This window comes from Clytia hemisphaerica, unplaced genomic scaffold (assembly GCF_902728285.1).
Source record: "Clytia hemisphaerica strain Z4C2 unplaced genomic scaffold, Clytia hemisphaerica genome assembly, whole genome shotgun sequence".
NCBI lineage: Eukaryota > Metazoa > Cnidaria > Hydrozoa > Leptothecata > Clytiidae > Clytia > Clytia hemisphaerica.
Window position 1 is genome coordinate 1,032,596 of NW_027103699.1, and position 20,769 is coordinate 1,053,364.

General features: G+C 45.0%; 5 protein-coding genes across 5 annotated transcripts in view; all 5 read right to left on the bottom strand.

Annotated features, from left to right (window-relative positions):
* Positions 1 to 2,373, bottom strand: part of LOC136803962 (muscle-specific protein 300 kDa-like) — a 42,791-nt gene extending 40,418 nt beyond the window's left edge. Inside the window, 1 exon segment of the mRNA XM_067060692.1 lies at positions 1 to 2,373. Coding sequence (XP_066916793.1) covers positions 1 to 2,138 — 2,138 coding nt within the window. The 5' untranslated portion in view covers positions 2,139 to 2,373.
* A 946-nt stretch (positions 2,374 to 3,319) lies between these two features.
* Positions 3,320 to 4,196, bottom strand: LOC136803964 (pharyngeal muscle protein 2-like). Its single transcript, XM_067060694.1, has one exon. It carries the CDS (start codon positions 4,061 to 4,063, stop codon positions 3,320 to 3,322), a length of 744 nt encoding a protein of 247 aa, XP_066916795.1. The 5' UTR covers positions 4,064 to 4,196.
* Positions 4,132 to 6,599, bottom strand: LOC136803923 (probable serine/threonine-protein kinase kinX). The gene is made up of 4 exons (XM_067060645.1): positions 6,357 to 6,599; positions 5,490 to 6,306; positions 4,600 to 5,392; positions 4,132 to 4,429 (listed from the first exon to the last, which is right to left on the bottom strand). Exons 1-4 carry the CDS (start codon positions 6,597 to 6,599, stop codon positions 4,132 to 4,134), a joined length of 2,151 nt encoding a protein of 716 aa, XP_066916746.1.
* A 50-nt stretch (positions 6,600 to 6,649) lies between these two features.
* LOC136803924 (probable serine/threonine-protein kinase kinX) lies at positions 6,650 to 8,176 on the bottom strand. The gene has a single exon (XM_067060646.1). It carries the CDS (start codon positions 8,174 to 8,176, stop codon positions 6,650 to 6,652), a length of 1,527 nt encoding a protein of 508 aa, XP_066916747.1.
* A 275-nt stretch (positions 8,177 to 8,451) lies between these two features.
* LOC136803963 (plectin-like) overlaps positions 8,452 to 20,769 on the bottom strand; it is a 61,902-nt gene continuing 49,584 nt past the window's right edge. Inside the window, exons 44-52 of the mRNA XM_067060693.1 lie at positions 20,284 to 20,610; positions 19,139 to 19,244; positions 18,673 to 18,917; positions 18,031 to 18,345; positions 17,574 to 17,810; positions 16,843 to 17,353; positions 14,589 to 14,767; positions 12,845 to 14,455; positions 8,452 to 12,642 (exon numbers count right to left, since the gene is read on the bottom strand). Of these exons, the coding sequence (XP_066916794.1) occupies positions 8,452 to 12,642; positions 12,845 to 14,455; positions 14,589 to 14,767; positions 16,843 to 17,353; positions 17,574 to 17,810; positions 18,031 to 18,345; positions 18,673 to 18,917; positions 19,139 to 19,244; positions 20,284 to 20,610 (7,722 nt within the window). The remainder of the gene's footprint in view (positions 12,643 to 12,844; positions 14,456 to 14,588; positions 14,768 to 16,842; positions 17,354 to 17,573; positions 17,811 to 18,030; positions 18,346 to 18,672; positions 18,918 to 19,138; positions 19,245 to 20,283; positions 20,611 to 20,769) is intronic.

Here is a 20,769-nt window from a genome sequence, read left to right on the forward strand (position 1 = left end):
TTGGATCGTTTCTTGGCCTTTGGATCGTCTTTCTTGGCCTCTGGATCGTCTTTCTTGGCCTTTGGATCGTCCTTCTTGGCCTTTGGATCGTCCTTCTTAGCCTTTGGATCGTCTTTCTTGGGTTTCTTGTCGTCTTTCTTGGCCTTTGGATCGTCTTTCTTGGCCTTTGGATCGTCTTTCTTGGCCTTTGGATCGTCTTTCTTGGCCTTTGGATCATCCTTTTTGGGCTTTTTGTCTCCCTTTTTGGGTTTCTTATCCTTAGGTTTCTCATCGCCCTTGATAGGCTCTTGGACTCCTATTTCAGGTTTCTTTGGAACATCCTCGTCACCAGGCTTCGGCAACTCGTCTTGAGGCTCAAGATTTTCCAAGAAATCGTCAGGATCGAATCCACTCTCAACATCAGCAACTTGTTCAGGTTCAAGAAGAGGTTCTTCTGGTTCTTCTTTTCCAGGAACCAACTCAAAGATAACTCTTGGTTCTTCATCGCGTGGTTTCTCTTGAGGTTTTTTATCAGTTGGTTTCGAAATCTTATAAACTGGATCATCCAATAATTTCTCAGCTTCCTCAGGAGTGAAAACGACTTTTTTGTAAACCATACGTCTCGTTTTTACTGGTTTTGGTTTCTGTACAACCTTTTTTATGACATTACCTTCGGGATCTCGAACTTCCTCGACACTTTCTTCAAACGGTGTTTCTTCTCCAACTTCGACAGGAGTTTCATAAATATCAATCTCTGGTTCAGATCTTTCTTCTGGTGAATCTTCGGGATATTCAATCGTCTTTCTGGTGATCAAACGTCTTGAAGTCACTTCAGATGTCTTCTCTATCGTTGTCGTTTTCCGACCATCAGGTTTGGTTTGTTCATCCAGAACCTTAGATCCTTTTGGTGTTTTATGTGATGATTCCATTGGAGAAATCTGGTCACTCTCTTCAACCACATCTGGGAATGAATCTGGGTTGATTCTCCTGGTGATTTGATCTTCGCCTTCAGGTGGTTCCTCGTAGTGAGAATCAGGAAGCAATTCGGTGCTTGATTCAATCTCCCGTTCAGTACCATCTTCTTCGACAACCTTTTTTACCAAAACTGTCTTAACTGTCACATACACTTTCCGCACGACAACCGTTTTAACAACTTGTCCACGGCTATTAGTGACACGTGTTGTGACAGGCTCTGGTTTGGCAACAGGTACTTCAAGTGAATTTATAAGCTCGTATTGATCAATAAGTTCTTCTGTACCGTCATCACGACGAACAAAACGGTCTACAAGACGTCGTTCGACTTCCTCAACATCTTCAGGGTCTTCAGGCTTGGGTGGAGAATCGACATCGTCGTCTTCTTCTTTCGGTTTGTAAATGAACGACGGAATCAAATGTTTAACCAATGATTCGGTATCCACTTTCTTGACTGGTGGTTCTTCTTGACTTTCCTCAAGTTCATGCTCTTTGTTATCTTCATCAAAGACGACAGTGCGATAAACGGTACGTCTAGTCACAACAGGCATTGGTCGTCGAACAACACGTCGTATAGCAGTATCTTCAGTAGCTGGTAAGACTTCTTCTGATTCTACCATTTGTGATTCGACCTCAGGTACGAATTCAGGTTCCTCGATCACTTCTTCGACGCCTTCTGGTGTAAGCACAGTCTTCTTAGTCATTTCAACTCTCTGTTCAATTGGATTTTGAACAATATCAACGATAACTGGTTTACCTTCGTAACTATCAGTTAATGTGCGGTCAACAAGCTGCCCGGATGATACGGTTTCCTTTCGGACAACCAATCGAACGGGAACACCTTTCTCATCGACATTAGGTTCAGAATCGATCTGTTGTTTCTCACAAGATGTAAATGTCAATGGATAGACTTCGACAGGTTCTTCAGAGATAGTTGGTTCAGTATGATCTGGTTTTTTGAACTTCAAAATGAAGGCTTCTTCTGGTTTCACCTCCTTGTCAGTTTGGTCTTCACTTTCAATGGTTTCATCAAGAACAGTTTCAGTACCATCATCGTATTGGTGAACACGTTTAGTAAAGACTTTCTTGGAAACGACATAGATCTTCTCATCAGCGGTGTCATCAACAGGAACAGTTGATCCATCCAAGGGGACCAATAACTCACTCTCAGAAACTATAGTTTCCATTCCGTCATCTGTTCGAAGAACTTTTCGCGTTATACGTCTTTCAACAGGTTTGACTGTTGAAGACAATAAGTTGGCTTGACGTAACACGACACGACGTACAACGACGTCAGAGTCTTCTGGAACATCTTCAATCTCCTCAACAGGTTGCTCTTCTTCAACCTCTTCTCTAGTACCATCAGGGAGAACGATAACTCGGCGTACAATGCGTCGTCTGATTGTGATCGTTTTTCTGATCACAGTTTCTGTCTTCTCTTCAGGCTCCTTGGTTCCTCGGGGAACTCTTCGTCGCCGAAAGTGTCTGGTACGTTCTCTTGGTCGTCAACTTGCATTGGAGCAATGACATCCTCGTCGTCGACTGGGGCCACTGGTACAGCTTGTGGCTCAGAGGGCTCTTCAACCTTCTCTTCGACGCCTTCTTCTGTACCGTCTGGTGCCAAGATGATCTTTCTGTAGACAATTCGTCGTGGAACTGCCAGCACTGGTCTTCTGACAACACGTCTGGTCACCACAACCACGAGGGTCTTTCTCTTCTCTTCCTCAACTGTGGGCTCAGCAGAAACGGGCATTTCGTACTGTGGCTCCTCGACAGTTTCGGTGGTGCCGTCCTCGGTGCACGATGGTCTTTCTGACGATGGTCACCTTGGTTGGCTCGACCAGATCTTCCAAAGTGTCTTCGATAGGCTCTGGACTTTCTTCTTCAGTTGGTCGTCCCTCCACTGGCACTGGCTGAACAACACGTCTGACCACTCTCTTTTGAACAGTCTTGACGGATCGTCTGCGCACGGTGCGAACGATTTGGTCTTTCTCCTTCTTTTCCTCGACCTCGGGTTCGGATTCGACCGTCAATGAGCTTTCCAGAGGACTGATGTACTCAGGTTGCTCAATAACTGTCTCCTCGCCGTTTGGCTCCGTGGTTCTGCGCAACACCACACGTTTGCTCTTTGTGGGCTCCTCGACAGTGACGGGAGACTCTTCGACTTCGCGCTCTCTCGATGTCTTTTTCCTCGCCAGTTGGGAGCAATTCACTTCTCCTGACAACCGTGATCTTGTTGGTCACCATGACTGGTCGACGAACGACTCTTCGGACAACCACACCTTGGTCGTCCTTGACGTCCTCGACAGTTTCTTCTGGTTCTTCTTCTTCTGGCGTGATTTCCATCGGGTAGATGGTCTCAGACTTGTCAAGCACTTCTTCTTTGTTTGCCGTCTGGCTTTCTGACAACCCTGGTCTCGTAAACCTTTTCGACGGGCTTGATCTTGTTTCGTCTCTCTTCAGCAGAGCCTGGCACGTAAACGCGGTGGACGGTTCTGCGAGTGACGTCAACGTAGTCAACTGTTGGTTCATCTTCAGTCGGCTCGTCGCCCTCTTTGGTCGGCTCGTCTTCCACTGGTTGCTCCTCTTCGACTTCTTTCCTTGTTCCGTCGGGCAAGACGATGATCTTTCTGATGATTCGCTTCCTGACAGTGATGACCTTTCGAACGACCGTTCCGTCGTCTTGGATGGTGACAGCTTCTTCTGGCTCCTTTTCTTTTGGCTCTTCATCCTCTGGTTTGTCTGCAGGGAGGACAGCTGTTCTGTAGACAGTTCTTCTGGTCACAGTTTCTGTCTTCTCTTCAGGCTCCTTGGGTTCCTCGGGGAACTCTTCGTCGCCAAAAGTGTCTGGTACGTTCTCTTGGTCGTCAACTTGCATTGGAGCAATGACATCCTCGTCGTCGACTGGGGCCACTGGTACAGCTTGTGGCTCAGAGGGCTCTTCAACCTTCTCTTCGACGCCTTCTTCTGTACCGTCTGGTGCCAAGATGATCTTTCTGTAGACAATTCGTCGTGGAACTGCCAGCACTGGTCTTCTGACAACACGTCTGGTCACCACACCACGAGGGTCTTTCTCTTCCTCCTCAACTGTGGGCTCAGCAGAAACGGGCATTTCGTACTGTGGCTCCTCGACAGTTTCGGTGGTGCCGTCCTCGTGCACGATGGTCTTTCTGACGATGGTCACCTTGGTTGGCTCGACCAGATCTTCCAAAGTGTCTTCGATAGGCTCTGGACTTTCTTCTTCAGTTCAGTTGGTCGTCCCTCCACTGGCACTGGCTGAACAACACGTCTGACCACTCTCTTTTTGAACAGTCTTGACGGATCGTCTGCGCGCACGGTGCGAACGATTTGGTCTTTCTCCTTCTTTTCCTTCTTTTCCTCGACCTCGGGTTCGGATTCGACCGTCAATGAGCTTTCCAGAGGACTGATGTACTCAGGTTGCTCAATAACTGTCTCCTCGCCGTTTGGCTCCGTGGTTCTGCGCAACACCACACCACACGTTTGCTCTTTGTGGGCTCCTCGACAGTGACGGGAGACTCTTCGACGCTCTTCTCGATGTCTTTTTTTTTCCTCGCCAGTTGGGAGCAATTCACTTCTCCTTCTCCTGACAACCGTGATCTTGTTGGTCACCATGACTGGTCGACGAACGACTCTTCGGACAACCACACCACCTTGGTCGTCCTTGACGTCCTCGACAGTTTCTTTCTTCTGGTTCTTCTCTTCTTCTGGCGTGATTTCCATCGGGTAGATGGTCTCAGACTTGTCAAGCACTTCTTCTTTGCCGTCTGGCTTTCTCTGACAACCCTGGTCTCGTAAACCTTTTCGACGGGCTTGATCTTGTTTCGTCTCTCTTCAGCAGAGCCTGGCACGTAAACGCGGTGGACGGTTCTGCGAGTGACGTCAACGTAGTCAACTGTTGGTTCATCTTCAGTCGGCTCGTCGCCCTCTTTGGTCGGCTCGTCTTCCACTGGTTGCTCCTCTTCGACTTCTTTCCTTGTTCCGTCGGGCAAGACGATGATCTTTCTGATGATTCGCTTCCTGACAGTGATGACCTTTCGAACGACCGTTCCGTCGTCTTGGATGGTGACAGCTTCTTCTGGCTCCTTTTCTTTTGGCTCTTCATCCTCTGGTTTGTCTGCAGGGAGGACAGCTGTTCTGTAGACAGTTCTTCTGGTCACAGTTTCTGTCTTCTCTTCAGGCTCCTTGGGTTCCTCGGGGAACTCTTCGTCGCCAAAAGTGTCTGGTACGTTCTCTTGGTCGTCAACTTGCATTGGAGCAATGACATCCTCGTCGTAGACTGGGGCCACTGGTACAGCTTGTGGCTCAGAGGGCTCTTCAACCTTCTCTTCGACGCCTTCTTCTGTACCGTCTGGTGCCAAGATGATCTTTCTGTAGAACAATTCGTCGTGGAACTGCCAGCACTGGTCTTCTGACAACACGTCTGGTCACCACACCACGAGGGTCTTTCTCTTCCTCAACTGTGGGCTCAGCAGAAACGGGCATTTCGTACTGTGGCTCCTCGACAGTTTCGGTGGTGCCGTCCTCGTGCACGATGGTCTTTCTGACGATGGTCACCTTGGTTGGCTCGACCAGATCTTCCAAAGTGTCTTCGATAGGCTCTGGACTTTCTTCTTCAGTTGGTCGTCCCTCCACTGGCACTGGCTGAACAACACGTCTGACCACTCTCTTTTGAACAGTCTTGACGGATCGTCTGCGCACGGTGCGAACGATTTGGTCTTTCTCCTTCTTTTCCTCGACCTCGGGTTCGGATTCGACCGTCAATGAGCTTTCCAGAGGACTGATGTACTCAGGTTGCTCAATAACTGTCTCCTCGCCGTTTGGCTCCGTGGTTCTGCGCAACACCACACGTTTGCTCTTTGTGGGCTCCTCGACAGTGACGGGAGACTCTTCGACGCTCTTCTCGATGTCTTTTTCCTCCTCGCCAGTTGGGAGCAATTCACTTCTCCTGACAACCGTGATCTTGTTGGTCACCATGACTGGTCGACGAACGACTCTTCGGACAACCACACACCTTGGTCGTCCTTGACGTCCTCGACAGTTTTCTTCTGGTTCTTCTTCTTCTTCTTCTGGCGTGATTTCCATCGGGTAGATGGTCTCAGACTTGTCAAGCACTTCTTCTTTGCCGTCTGGCTTTCTGACAACCCTGGTCTCGTAAACCTTTTCGACGGGCTTGATCTTGTTTCGTCTCTCTTCAGCAGAGCCTGGCACGTAAACGCGGTGGACGGTTCTGCGAGTGACGTCAACGTAGTCAACTGTTGGTTCATCTTCAGTCGGCTCGTCGCCCTCTTTGGTCGGCTCGTCTCTTCCACTGGTTGCTCCTCTTCGACTTCTTTCCTTGTTCCGTCGGGCAAGACGATGATCTTTCTGATGATTCGCTTCCTGACAGTGATGACCTTTCGAACGACCGTTCCGTCGTCTTGGATGGTGACAGCTTCTTCTGGCTCCTTTTCTTTTGGCTCTTCATCCTCTGGTTTGTCTGCAGGGAGGACAGCTGTTCTGTAGACAGTTCTTCTGGTCACAGTTTCTGTCTTCTCTTCAGGCTCCTTGGGTTCCTCGGGGAACTCTTTCGTCGCCAAAAGTGTCTGGTACGTTCTCTTGGTCGTCAACTTGCATTGGAGCAATGACATCCTCGTCGTCGACTGGGGCCACTGGTACAGCTTGTGGCTCAGAGGGCTCTTCAACCTTCTCTTCGACGCCTTCTTCTGTACCGTCTGGTGCCAAGATGATCTTTCTGTAGACAATTCGTCGTGGAACTGCCAGCACTGGTCTTCTGACAACACGTCTGGTCACCACACCACGAGGGTCTTTTCTCTTCTTCCTCAACTGTGGGCTCAGCAGAAACGGGCATTTCGTACTGTGGCTCCTCGACAGTTTCGGTGGTGCCGTCCTCGTGCACGATGGTCTTTCTGACGATGGTCACCTTGGTTGGCTCGACCAGATCTTCCAAAGTGTCTTCGATAGGCTCTGGACTTTCTTCTTCAGTTGGTCGTCCCTCCACTGGCACTGGCTGAACAACACGTCTGACCACTCTCTTTTGAACAGTCTTGACGGATCGTCTGCGCACGGTGCGAACGATTTGGTCTTTCTCCTTCTTTTCCTCGACCTCGGGTTCGGATTCGACCGTCAATGAGCTTTCCAGAGGACTGATGTACTCAGGTTGCTCAATAACTGTCTCCTCGCCGTTTGGCTCCGTGGTTCTGCGCAACACCACACGTTTGCTCTTTGTGGGCTCCTCGACAGTGACGGGAGACTCTTCGACGCTCTTCTCGATGTCTTTTTCCTCGCCAGTTGGGAGCAATTCACTTCTCCTGACAACCGTGATCTTGTTGGTCACCATGACTGGTCGACGAACGACTCTTCGGACAACCACACCTTGGTCGTCCTTGACGTCCTCGACAGTTTCTTCTTCTTCTGGTTCTTCTTCTTCTTCTGGCGTGATTTCCATCGGGTAGATGGTCTCAGACTTGTCAAGCACTTCTTCTTTGCCGTCTGGCTTTCTGACAACCCTGGTCTCGTAAACCTTTTCGACGGGCTTGATCTTGTTTCGTCTCTCTTCAGCAGAGCCTGGCACGTAAACGCGGTGGACGGTTCTGCGAGTGACGTCAACGTAGTCAACTGTTGGTTCATCTTCAGTCGGCTCGTCGCCCTCTTTGGTCGGCTCGTCTTCCACTGGTTGCTCCTCTTCGACTTCTTTCCTTGTTCCGTCGGGCAAGACGATGATCTTTCTGATGATTCGCTTCCTGACAGTGATGACCTTTCGAACGACCGTTCCGTCGTCTTGGATGGTGACAGCTTCTTCTGGCTCCTTTTCTTTTGGCTCTTCATCCTCTGGTTTGTCTGCAGGGAGGACAGCTGTTCTGTAGACAGTTCTTCTGGTCACAGTTTCTGTCTTCTCTTCAGGCTCCTTGGGTTCCTCGGGGAACTCTTCGTCGCCAAAAGTGTCTGGTACGTTCTCTTGGTCGTCAACTTGCATTGGAGCAATGACATCCTCGTCGTCGACTGGGGCCACTGGTACAGCTTGTGGCTCAGAGGGCTCTTCAACCTTCTCTTCGACGCCTTCTTCTGTACCGTCTGGTGCCAAGATGATCTTTCTGTAGACAATTCGTCGTGGAACTGCCAGCACTGGTCTTCTGACAACACGTCTGGTCACCACACCACGAGGGTCTTTCTCTTCCTCAACTGTGGGCTCAGCAGAAACGGGCATTTCGTACTGTGGCTCCTCGACAGTTTCGGTGGTGCCGTCCTCGTGCACGATGGTCTTTCTGACGATGGTCACCTTGGTTGGCTCGACCAGATCTTCCAAAGTGTCTTCGATAGGCTCTGGACTTTCTTCTTCAGTTGGTCGTCCCTCCACTGGCACTGGCTGAACAACACGTCTGACCACTCTCTTTTGAACAGTCTTGACGGATCGTCTGCGCACGGTGCGAACGATTTGGTCTTTCTCCTTCTTTTCCTCGACCTCGGGTTCGGATTCGACCGTCAATGAGCTTTCCAGAGGACTGATGTACTCAGGTTGCTCAATAACTGTCTCCTCGCCGTTTGGTTTGGCTCCGTGGTTCTGCGCAACACCACACGTTTGCTCTTTGTGGGCTCCTCGACAGTGACGGGAGACTCTTCGACGCTCTTCTCGATGTCTTTTTCCTCGCCAGTTGGGAGCAATTCACTTCTCCTGACAACCGTGATCTTGTTGGTCACCATGACTGGTCGACGAACGACTCTTCGGACAACCACACCTTGGTCGTCCTTGACGTCCTCGACAGTTTCTTCTGGTTCTTCTTCTTCTGGCGTGATTTCCATCGGGTAGATGGTCTCAGACTTGTCAAGCACTTCTTCTTTGCCGTCTGGCTTTCTGACAACCCTGGTCTCGTAAACCTTTTCGACGGGCTTGATCTTGTTTCGTCTCTCTTCAGCAGAGCCTGGCACGTAAACGCGGTGGACGGTTCTGCGAGTGACGTCAACGTAGTCAACTGTTGGTTCATCTTCAGTCGGCTCGTCGCCCTCTTTGGTCGGCTCGTCTTCCACTGGTTGCTCCTCTTCGACTTCTTTCCTTGTTCCGTCGGGCAAGACGATGATCTTTCTGATGATTCGCTTCCTGACAGTGATGACCTTTCGAACGACCGTTCCGTCGTCTTGGATGGTGACAGCTTCTTCTGGCTCCTTTTCTTTTGGCTCTTCATCCTCTGGTTTGTCTTCAGGGAGGACAGCTGTTCTGTAGACAGTTCTTCTGGTCACAGTTTCTGTCTTCTCTTCAGGCTCCTTGGGTTCCTCGGGGAACTCTTCGTCGCCAAAAGTGTCTGGTACGTTCTCTTGGTCGTCAACTTGCATTGGAGCAATGACATCCTCGTCGTCGACTGGGGCCACTGGTACAGCTTGTGGCTCAGAGGGCTCTTCAACCTTCTCTTCGACGCCTTCTTCTGTACCGTCTGGTGCCAAGATGATCTTTCTGTAGACAATTCGTCGTGGAACTGCCAGCACTGGTCTTCTGACAACACGTCTGGTCACCACACCACGAGGGTCTTTCTCTTCCTCAACTGTGGGCTCAGCAGAAACGGGCATTTCGTACTGTGGCTCCTCGACAGTTTCGGTGGTGCCGTCCTCGTGCACGATGGTCTTTCTGACGATGGTCACCTTGGTTGGCTCGACCAGATCTTCCAAAGTGTCTTCGATAGGCTCTGGACTTTCTTCTTCAGTTGGTCGTCCCTCCACTGGCACTGGCTGAACAACACGTCTGACCACTCTCTTTTGAACAGTCTTGACGGATCGTCTGCGCACGGTGCGAACGATTTGGTCTTTCTCCTTCTTTTCCTCGACCTCGGGTTCGGATTCGACCGTCAATGAGCTTTCCAGAGGACTGATGTACTCAGGTTGCTCAATAACTGTCTCCTCCCTCGCCGTTTGGCTCCGTGGTTCTGCGCAACACACCACACGTTTGCTCTTTGTGGGCTCCTCGACAGTGACGGGAGACTCTTCGACGCTCTTCTCGATGTCTTTTTCCTCGCCAGTTGGGAGCAATTCACTTCTCCTGACAACCGTGATCTTGTTGGTCACCATGACTGGTCGACGAACGACTCTTCGGACAACCACACCTTGGTCGTCCTTGACGTCCTCGACAGTTTCTTCTGGTTCTTCTTCTTCTGGCGTGATTTCCATCGGGTAGATGGTCTCAGACTTGTCAAGCACTTCTTCTTTGCCGTCTGGCTTTCTGACAACCCTGGTCTCGTAAACCTTTTCGACGGGCTTGATCTTGTTTCGTCTCTCTTCAGCAGAGCCTGGCACGTAAACGCGGTGGACGGTTCTGCGAGTGACGTCAACGTAGTCAACTGTTGGTTCATCTTCAGTCGGCTCGTCGCCCTCTTTGGTCGGCTCGTCTTCCACTGGTTGCTCCTCTTCGATTTCTTTCCTTGTTCCGTCGGGCAAGACGATGATCTTTCTGATGATTCGCTTCCTGACAGTGATGACCTTTCGAACGACCGTTCCGTCGTCTTGGATGGTGACAGCTTCTTCTGGCTCCTTTTCTTTTGGCTCTCCATCCTCTGGTTTGTCTGCAGGGAGCACAGCTGTTCTGTAGACAGTTCTTCTGGTCACAGTTTCTGTCTTCTCTTCAGGCTCATTGGGTTCCTCGGGGAACTCTTCGTCGCCAAAAGTGTCTGGTACGTTCTCTTGGTCGTCAACTTGCATTGGAGCAATGACATCCTCGTCGTCGACTGGGGCCACTGGTACAGCTTGTGGCTCAGAGGGCTCTTCAACCTTCTCTTCGACGCCTTCTTCTGTACCGTCTGGTGCCAAGATGATCTTTCTGTAGACAATTCGTCGTGGAACTGCCAGCACTGGTCTTCTGACAACACGTCTGGTCACCACACCACGAGGGTCTTTCTCTTCCTCAACTGTGGGCTCAGCAGAAACGGGCATTTCGTACTGTGGCTCCTCGACAGTTTCGGTGGTGCCGTCCTGGTGCACGATGGTCTTTCTGACGATGGTCACCTTGGTTGGCTCGACCAGATCTTCCAAAGTGTCTTCGATAGGCTCTGGACTTTCTTCTTCAGTTGGTGGTCGTCCCTCCACTGGCACTGGCTGAACAACACGTCTGACCACTCTCTTTTGAACAGTCTTGACGGATCGTCTGCGCACGGTGCGAACGATTTGGTCTTTCTCCTTCTTTTCCTCGACCTCGGGTTCGGATTCGACCGTCAATGAGCTTTCCAGAGGACTGATGTACTCAGGTTGCTCAATAACTGTCTCCTCGCCGTTTGGCTCCGTGGTTCTGCGCAACACCACACGTTTGCTCTTTGTGGGCTCCTCGACAGTGACGGGAGACTCTTCGACGCTCTTCTCGATGTCTTTTTCCTCCTCGCCAGTTGGGAGCAATTCACTTCTCCTGACAACCGTGATCTTGTTGGTCACCATGACTGGTCGACGAACGACTCTTCGGACAACCACACCTTGGTCGTCCTTGACGTCCTCGACAGTTTCTTCTGGTTCTTCTTCTTCTGGCGTGATTTCCATCGGGTAGATGGTCTCAGACTTGTCAAGCACTTCTTCTTTGCCGTCTGGCTTTCTGACAACCCTGGTCTCGTAAACCTTTTCGACGGGCTTGATCTTGTTTCGTCTCTCTTCAGCAGAGCCTGGCACGTAAACGCGGTGGACGGTTCTGCGAGTGACGTCAACGTAGTCAACTGTTTGTTCATCTTCAGTCGGCTCGTCTTCCACTGGTTGCTCCTCTTCGACTTCTTTCCTTGTTCCGTCGGGCAAGACGATGATCTTTCTGATGATTCGCTTCCTGACAGTGAAAGTTGGGATGTTTTCTTGATCTCCGATTTTCATAGGGGCAATAACATCTTCATCCAACGGCGGTTTCTTTTGTTCACTTCTCATTACACTCGTTCTGTAAACAATCCTTTTGGTTTTGCGAATATCGACGGGTTCTTCGTCATCTGGCAGATCCGGTAGACTTTGAACACCTTCAATTATCTGTGGATCTATACTTTCTTCAGCAACCGGTGCTTCCTGAGGTTGAATATGTTTAGGTCGTTCAACATTCTCTTCAACGTGTTCAGTACCGTCTGGTGCGAGAATAATCTTCCGATAAGTGATCTTTTTAGCTAAGACAAGTACTGGGATTCGTTGTGTGACACGGATAAGATGTCCATCACGATCCCTTTGTTCTTGTTTTGTTGCCATGGCAGTTGGTGGCATATGGTATTTTGGTTCTTCCATGATTTGTCTGTGTCCATCTGAGTGAATTATGGTACGTCTGACAATGGTGTATTTGATTGGTTCAACTAAATCATTAATGACATCTTGAACAGGGACAGTGTTTCTAGGACTTGAACCATCAGGCTCAGTGACGTAATGCCGGTATAGCTTCTCAGACGTTTTTCGGATAGTTTCTTTCTCTACCTTGTAGACTTTCTGACCATCACGCTCTTCTTGTCCTTTAACTTTTGGTTCGTTCTCAACAACACGTGTGATTCTCAACGGACTGACAAAATGTTCCTTGGTGACTTTAACCACATCTCCGTTTCCGTTGGTCTGTTCGACTTCAACGGAACGTTTGGATTTTTGAAGTTCTGTTTCAACAGCTGGTTCTTCATTTGTTTGGTCACCAACAACTTGTGTTTTGCCAGTCGGTAATACTTCAGCGTGAGTAGTCTTTCTGAGAGTACTTGTGACCTATAGAAATAAGAATAGAAAATCAAATAATTATACTCAACAATAAAAATGATAGATAGGATTGTATTTAGCGAACAATTTTGAGGCGAATTCTGTATACATATTACTAAATTTGCAAGATATTGAACAAAGTTTTGTTGAAAACCAAACGAAACGAAACTCGAATATTGGTCATAAGACAGGAAGATCATAAATCACAAACCTGCAAAGGTTTAGCGATCAATCTTTGGATAACCACATCATTTTCGTCTGTCTCTTCGTGAAGAAGTTTTTCGGGTGCTTCTTCCTCTTCAACCTCGTCAAACGGATAAATGGTTTCTGTTTTTTCCAGTAATGTTTCTTTCCCATCAGGTTTCCTTATAACACGTGTTACAAACTCCTTCTCAATCAACTTCGGTTTATCGGACAATTCTAAACCGACTTTGGATACTTCAATGTCATCAGTGGATGGTTGTTCTGTATCATCTGGAATCTCTTCCTCAACTTCTTTTCGAGATCCATCAGGAAGGATAATGATCTTGCGAATAATCCTCTTGGTTCTGATCGTCTTGTTAGGCATATTGACCATGACGTATTTATTGACTTCCTGTTTAGGAGGCTCCTCTTCCGTCTCAGGGATATCTTCCTCCTCATATGGGACTTCTTCGGCGACTTCTTGTTGAGTACCGTCAGGAAGGATGATAATTTTACGTACGATTCTCTTCTTAATTACTTTAGTAGATCTCAGAATTTTACCTTGTTCGGTATTAATGACTTGGATGGTTGGATCTTGTTCAAGTCTTTGTAACTCATCTTCGTCGATTGGTGTTTCAACTTCTTGTTTGGTACCATCAGGTAAAATGATGATTCGGCGGATAGTGCGTCTACCAATGGTGAATTCAGCTCTGGAGATATGGTTCTCTGGTGCTGATTCTAACTCAGATTCCTGGGTTGGTGTTTCTACTCGCTCTTCTATCGCTTCTTCTTCGCCAGTTGGTGACAAAATGACTTTACGAACAACTGTACGTCTGGTCTTAACAGGAATAGGTCTTCGAACTGTTCTTCGGATAGTCTGACCACGTTCCCCTTGAACTTCCTTCTCAACGATGGACACAACCTCCATTGGTTCATCATCTGCAGCTTCAACCGGTTCTGAGATAGTGACTTCTTGGATTGGACCATCATCGGATGGATAATGAACAGTGGATTCATCGACTTGATATCGAGTAGTAATCTCCTTCATTCTCTTGAATATCTTTGTAACGAAACCCTCTTTATCGTGTTCTTCAGACAACAGTAAATCAGGCTTCTCCTCCAGAGAAGATTCAAGTAATGGGACAATACCCTCTTCTTGAACTGGTACTTCTTCATCTGGAATAATCACAGTGCTTTGTTCCAATGTGTGTTCGGTACCATCTGGCTTGACCTTGACTGTGATATTCACCACAGTTTTTGAACGCAAGGAAGAGACGCTCTTGAAGGTACGTCGGATCTTGTTACCGTGTTCATCCGTTTCTTCAATAACGTCCGGTGTCTCTTGTGTTGGCACGACGGATTCTTTATGATCGAGAACAGTTTCTTCACCGGTGGACGACCTGATGACACGTGTGATCACGAACCGATCAACTGGTTGTGGGTTGATCCTCATAGTAGCACGTCTCTTACCCTCGTCATATACGACTTTCTCTGAACCGTCGGGAAGGATGATGACCTTTTTAACTTCTTTACGTTCTGTTGTCATGATGTTATGACGTTTAGTGACACGACGAACCACGTTGCCGTGTTCGTCGATAAATTGATCCGTCTTTTCTGGATGACGTTCGAAAGATGTAACCTGAAAAGCAGAAAATTAATGATTTAAATAAAGTATAGTGACTAAAAAAACAAAAATCAAAGCAAACACCTCAATTTAAAGTACAATAACAATGAGTTTTCATTTATCTCCAATATATTTCAAGACGTCGTACCTGGTTCGGACTTTCAGGTGGTAATTCAGGTTCCGATTGAACAGGTGCTTCATCGATGACAATGAAAGGTTCTTCTTCATCATCTTCGATAGGAACTTCTTGTTCAACCACTCTCTTGTTTCCATATTCATCAATGATTGTTTTACGAATAATCCTCGTACGCTTGGTAACATGGGTCACTAAAATAAATTAAATGTTAGTATAACAAGCTAGATGCTGAATGGACCTACCTGATGATGAAAGTTAGATAGCAATGCGAGGAGAAAAAAATCAGTCAGAAAATATATCGTTTAGCGAAAATGCATAACGCAATAAATTCATCATTGATTGTTGATGGGGGGAGAGGGAAGGGTTGTAGGGAAAAATTAATAGAAAGTTCTGGTCGCAAAAATCAGTTTTATAATTGAATCATGCTTGATGGTGAGCATTGTTATCAATAATGTTTTTGTGTGAAGAACATAGAAATACAAGGAAAACATATAATGAAAATCTGCAAAGACGGCGATTTCCGGCATTTTCAACCGGAAAATTTTTTTTCTCAAGAATCGAACTCGGCCATGTTTTGAGCATTGCAAATACGCATCTTTCTGCAAAAAATCAAAAAAGCTAAAGATGAAAATTCGAGTAAATGTAAAAAAAAACGGTTTTCCGGCATATTTCTGGCATTTTCGGCCGGGAAAAAATATTTTTCGCAAATCGGGCTCCGTCACATTTTAGGTATTGTCATTTTGCATCAGTGTGCAAAATTTCATGAAAAAATATAAAGTACAGCTCGAGAAATTCAAGAAATACCGTTTTTCCGGCGAAAATAGGCTGTTCCGGCGATTTTTAGAAAGTTCCGGCTTCAAAAATCACTTTTATTGACAATTAAACCATGCTTGATAGTGGGCATTGCTATCAATAATGTTTTTGTGTGAAGAACATAGAAATACAAGGAAAACATATAATGAAAATCTGCAAAGACGGCGATTTCCGGCATTTTCAACCGGAAAATTTTTTTTCTCAAGAATCGAACTCGGCCATGTTTTGAGCATTGCAAATACGCATCTTTGTGCAAAAAATCAGAAAAAACTAATGATGAAATCTCGAGAAAATGCCAAAAAGCCGGTTTTTCCGGCATATTTCCGGCATTTTCGGCCGGAAAAGTACGTTAATAGAAAATCAGGCTCTGTCATATTTTAGGTATTGCTATTTTGCATCAGTGTGCAAAATTTCATGAAAAAATATAAAGTACAGCTCGAGAAATTCAAGAAATACCGTTTTTCCGGCGAAAATAGGCTGTTCCGGCGATTTTTAGAAAGTTCCGGCTTCAAAAATCACTTTTATTGACAATTAAACCATGCTTGATGGTGAACATTGCTACAAATAATGTTTTTGTGTGAAAAAACAACGAAATATAAGGAAAAAGTCCAATGAAAATCTGCAAAAAAACGGCGATTTCCGGGATATTTCCGGCATTTTCAGCCGGAATAGAATTTTTTCTCAAAATCGGACTAATCCTGTTTTAGGCATTGCTAATACGCATCTTTGTGCAAAAAATCAGAAAAAACTAATGATGAAATCTCGAGAAAATGCCAAAAAGCCGGTTTTTCCGGCATATTTCCGGCATTTTCGGCCGGAAATGATTTTTTTTCGAAAATCGGGCTCCGTCACATTTTGGGCATTACCATTTTGCATCTTTGTGCCAAAAATTAGGAAAAACTAATGAGCCAATCCCGAGAAAAGCTAGTAACGAACGGACGAACGAACGAACGGACGAACAGAGGTTAATTTATAGGACCTACAGCCCACCGGGGTAGGTCCAAAAATATAAAGTATAATTGAGTATGATTTGTAATCATTCAATGATAACAATCATTTCCCTACCTCAGCTTTCGAGTATCATTTTCGCTTAAAAGTAATGACATCTTCACAAAAAAAATCGTATGAAGCTCTTTCGTCGTCAAATGTTTTTGTATAAAGCTAAAGTCAAAGTACTTTGTCTAAGACACTCTTTCGTCCACATAATTTTCATAGAAATTTCCTTCAAAAATATTTTTTGTTTGTCCACCTCTAAGTAAAAGACACTGTCGGATTTTCGTACAGTATATCTTTAAATCATAAGCATTGAGACCTGATCATTTCATACAGCCTTGTCTCAGGATATTCTTTTAGGGTCCCTTTCTCTTAAAATAAAGCTTCCTGACTTAGCATTACATCAAAGTCAGTGATTCATGGTTTTAGAAAATTTCCAGAATTGATTATGAATAAATACCTTTTTTGACGATACGTTTAATGATATTTCCATCAGCATCTCGAATCAATTCTTCTTCCGTAGCTGTATCAGTTTCGTCAGGACGGTGTTGAACAACGAGCGAGTCTTCCGTTGTAACTGGCATCTCTTGGTCATCCGGCACTTCCATTTCTTCAATACGTTCTTCCCCGTTCTCGTCACGGTATTTACGGCGTATGATTCGGCGTTGCGTGCGCGTGACTTTCTTCGTTACGATCTTACGGACTTTACGGCCTTGTTCGTCGATGGTGTAAACTTCTTCTTTAGGAGATGAGAAGACGTCTTCCGGGTCTTCATCGAGACGTGTTCGACGACGAACTGTGGTCTCAAACGATGTGTTCTGTGTTGGAGAACTTGCCGGGAGAGCAGTTGGCGCGAACGTAAGATTATAGGATACTCCTTTCTCGAGGACTGGGATTTTAGATTCTGAAACTTCTTCTTCTTCTCCAGGTACTAAGCGGCGTTTACGGCTATCAGTGGAAACCAAGAAAACCTGAAAGAAAAATAAATAAATTCACATTTCTTGTTTACTGTAACCGTAGCACTGAAATATTACATAAAATGGAACATTTCTCTCTGAGTGAAAGATTATATGTATTAAGAACTTAAGGCTGGAGTCTATAACAATTAACATAAGTATGAGAGAGCATTCGACTTCAAAATATAATTATATGGGGATTTCATATCTAAAGTATAAGTCTAAGGGTCCTGACCGTTTCCTTTCCAGCACGATCCGTTTCGATTTCCATTGGTGTCCGTAAATTGACGTATCCGCTTAATTGACGTGAGTTTTGATATTTCTCTCTCAGAACCATCCATTTATCATCAACATCGCTGACCAATTGGAAGAATGGTACTTGTTCGATGATTTTGGAAGTCATCATTTGATTGGCTGATTGATGAATGATGTAAATAATCTCCTCGTAGATTTCGATCTCGACCACGATTTCCTATATTGATGAAAGTGAAAGGACTTTAGAATTATCTTAAGATGTCAAAAGGATAAATTAGCTGAGTGGTTTCGTAAAGAAATACATTCACATTACCAGCGAGTTAAGATGCACCAAGGGCTTAGAAATAGTTAATTATGAAATGGTTAAGCAGTCCCAAATCAAATTTAAATATCAGATTACGCTTCAAGCTAAAACTTAATTAAATTGTAGCTCTTACCTTAATGTAAGTTTTAATCCTGTCTGGTGTTTCATTGCTTTGATCAAGTTGATCAACTTCTTGCGTTCGTCGATCGATCCACAATGTGATTCTCTTCACTTCGTCTTGAAATCGTGTTCCGAACCCATGCTCCAGTGCATCTTGTCGGTTACCGGCTTTTTTAATCAACGTTTCCCAACGAATCTCAATGCTTTCAATTTGAGCACGTACTTGAGTCGAACCACGCGCGTTGGTGCGATTTTCCAATAAACTTCGACCGGAGTCGAGAACGTCTTGGACGTTGGATGAAGCGTTGTTCAAATCACGTTGGTAAACCTTATATAAAAGATGATGTATCATTAAAGAATACTATTTTCCCAGAATCCTTTGAGCCAAAAGAATAATGTCGCTTTAGAATCGTTAAGTGCCAACAAAATCAGAGAAAATGTTAAGATAAAAACACTTTCATATATTTCTCTTCAAAAATTAAAAACAAACATTACACTGTGTTTCACGCACAAGGCGATCATCAGATGTGGATAAAAAAGATAAAAACACCAAATCTTTCAGACTGCAAACAAGCTGAGGGGAGATTTAGATATCCCAAAGAAAGTTGTACATTCATAAACCATCCGTTTTCGAAGTATAAATTAACATCTATACCTGATGATCCAAATATTGTTTTCTCAACGTGATCAAATCGTTTCCAATAGGACTCCATTTCCGTTGGGCCTCTTCGGCGCTTTCGAGCCAAGCCAGCACATCGACATGTAATGTTTGATACTGTTCGGCTTCCGTAAGTGTAGCTTCGAGATTGACACCACGTGATTCCAAGATGGTGACGATATCGTTGAAGCGAGCGCGAATGCGTGAAACTTCATCTTCAATTGCTGTTCGCTCGACTTTATCTGGAAAAGTAAATAAAGTATATTTATCTGATGGAAAATTACAACCTACTTAAGAAAACGACCTACATTTTGATGCTTACTATTCAAAATTCCAATGTAAAAAAAAACAAACAGCTATGAAAAACAATACTTGAAATTATAAATGTTATTTTGGCATGACCTTACAATGCATTAGCTTATGTATAAGTGATATCAGTAGCGATTTAATGCACTCGACTTACCTTTCTTGGATTTGTCTTGGATGTAAACGATGAAGACCAGAGCTTCACCAATGGTGCTTAAGATTTCGATAGTTCCTTTGTGATTGTATGCATCATTCAACAAAGACTAAAACAAGTAATACTTTAATGGACCTACCTATTTATAAAACGAATAATTAGAATTTAATGGAAGTAATGTATAATTTTGGGCATTGCCATTTTACATCATTGTGCGAAAAATCATGAAAATCTGTCGAGTATAAGTTGAAAAAATGAAGGAAACCGTTTTACGCCGGTTTTCGCCTGTTCCGGCGATTTCTAAGGAGTTCCGGATTCAAAGGATGATTTTTTTGGAAATCAAACAATGCTAAGTTTTGGGCATCATCATAAAGAACATTTTTCTGTAAAGAAACAATTAAATAAGTTGAAAAAATGTGACGGAAATGTGAAAAAAACGACGATTTCCGGCACATTTCCGGTTCTACAGACCGGAAAAAAAAAATTTTTCGACAAACGGTTTTCGACACCTTTTCGGCAGTACTAATGTGCATCTATGTGCAAAAAATCGCAAAAAACTAATGATAAAATCTCGAGAAAATCTCAAAAAACCGCTTTTTTCGGGATATTTCCGGTTCTACCGGCCGGAAAGATTTTTTTTTCGAAAATCGGGCTCCGTCACATTCGAGGGTTTATAGTAATGCACCTTTGTGCAAAAAATCAGAAAAATTGAATGAGCCAATCTCGAGAAAAGTTGGTAACTAACGAACGAACGAACGAACGAACGAACGAACGAACGAACTAACGAACACGGGTTAATTTATAGGACCTCCACCCCACCGGGGTAGGTCCAAAAATAGAGGTTAAATGGTGTAATCGATGGAACTCACATTATTTGACGAATAGGTTTATTTCAATTATAAATTTCGAAACCATCCATATCCTAGACTGGAGACCACCCACTTAAGTGATAAAGCGCTTAACTGGACTTGTAACGTCATCAAAAACTATCAAAATGAAAATGCAAAGTGTAGTCCGAAGTTTACTCAGTCTATCACTATCCCTTTTAATGAGATATTTAAATAAACCTGCTTAAAAAGTAACCCTTCAAATGTGTGCACAAATATCATTGGAAAAGAAAGGAGGGAAATAAAAGATTGAAAAAATACCTTTTGTTCTCCAAGCTGTTCGATCAAAACTTGAGATTGTATGGCAACAGGTGCCAGTGTGGTGACACGTCCTTCCATACGATCAAACCATTGTAAAAGCGGTTGCAAAAGACTGTGATATTTCTCAGAGCATTTGACAACTTCATCAAATTTCCTTGTGTGGTTGATCAATTGTAATGTGATGGCTTGCCATTTCTTGTTAATGCGATCCAATAGTGGTAGATGTTCGGAAGTTTGACGGCTTCGATCCATAGAGATGAGCTCATGTCCACATTGGTTGATGTATTGGAACGATGGGCGGTTCTTTTCAACATCATCGGAGATTTTCTGTAAAATGAGATTCAACTTAATGTTATTAGAGTGTGTATGTACCTTAATGAAAAATGTAATTAAATCAGTTTGCCCCTAATTTCCTTGCATATCAAAATAAAATGGAAAAGTTGAAATTCGAAAAAAGAAAACTTCAATTTGCGTGGTACGTGTTTG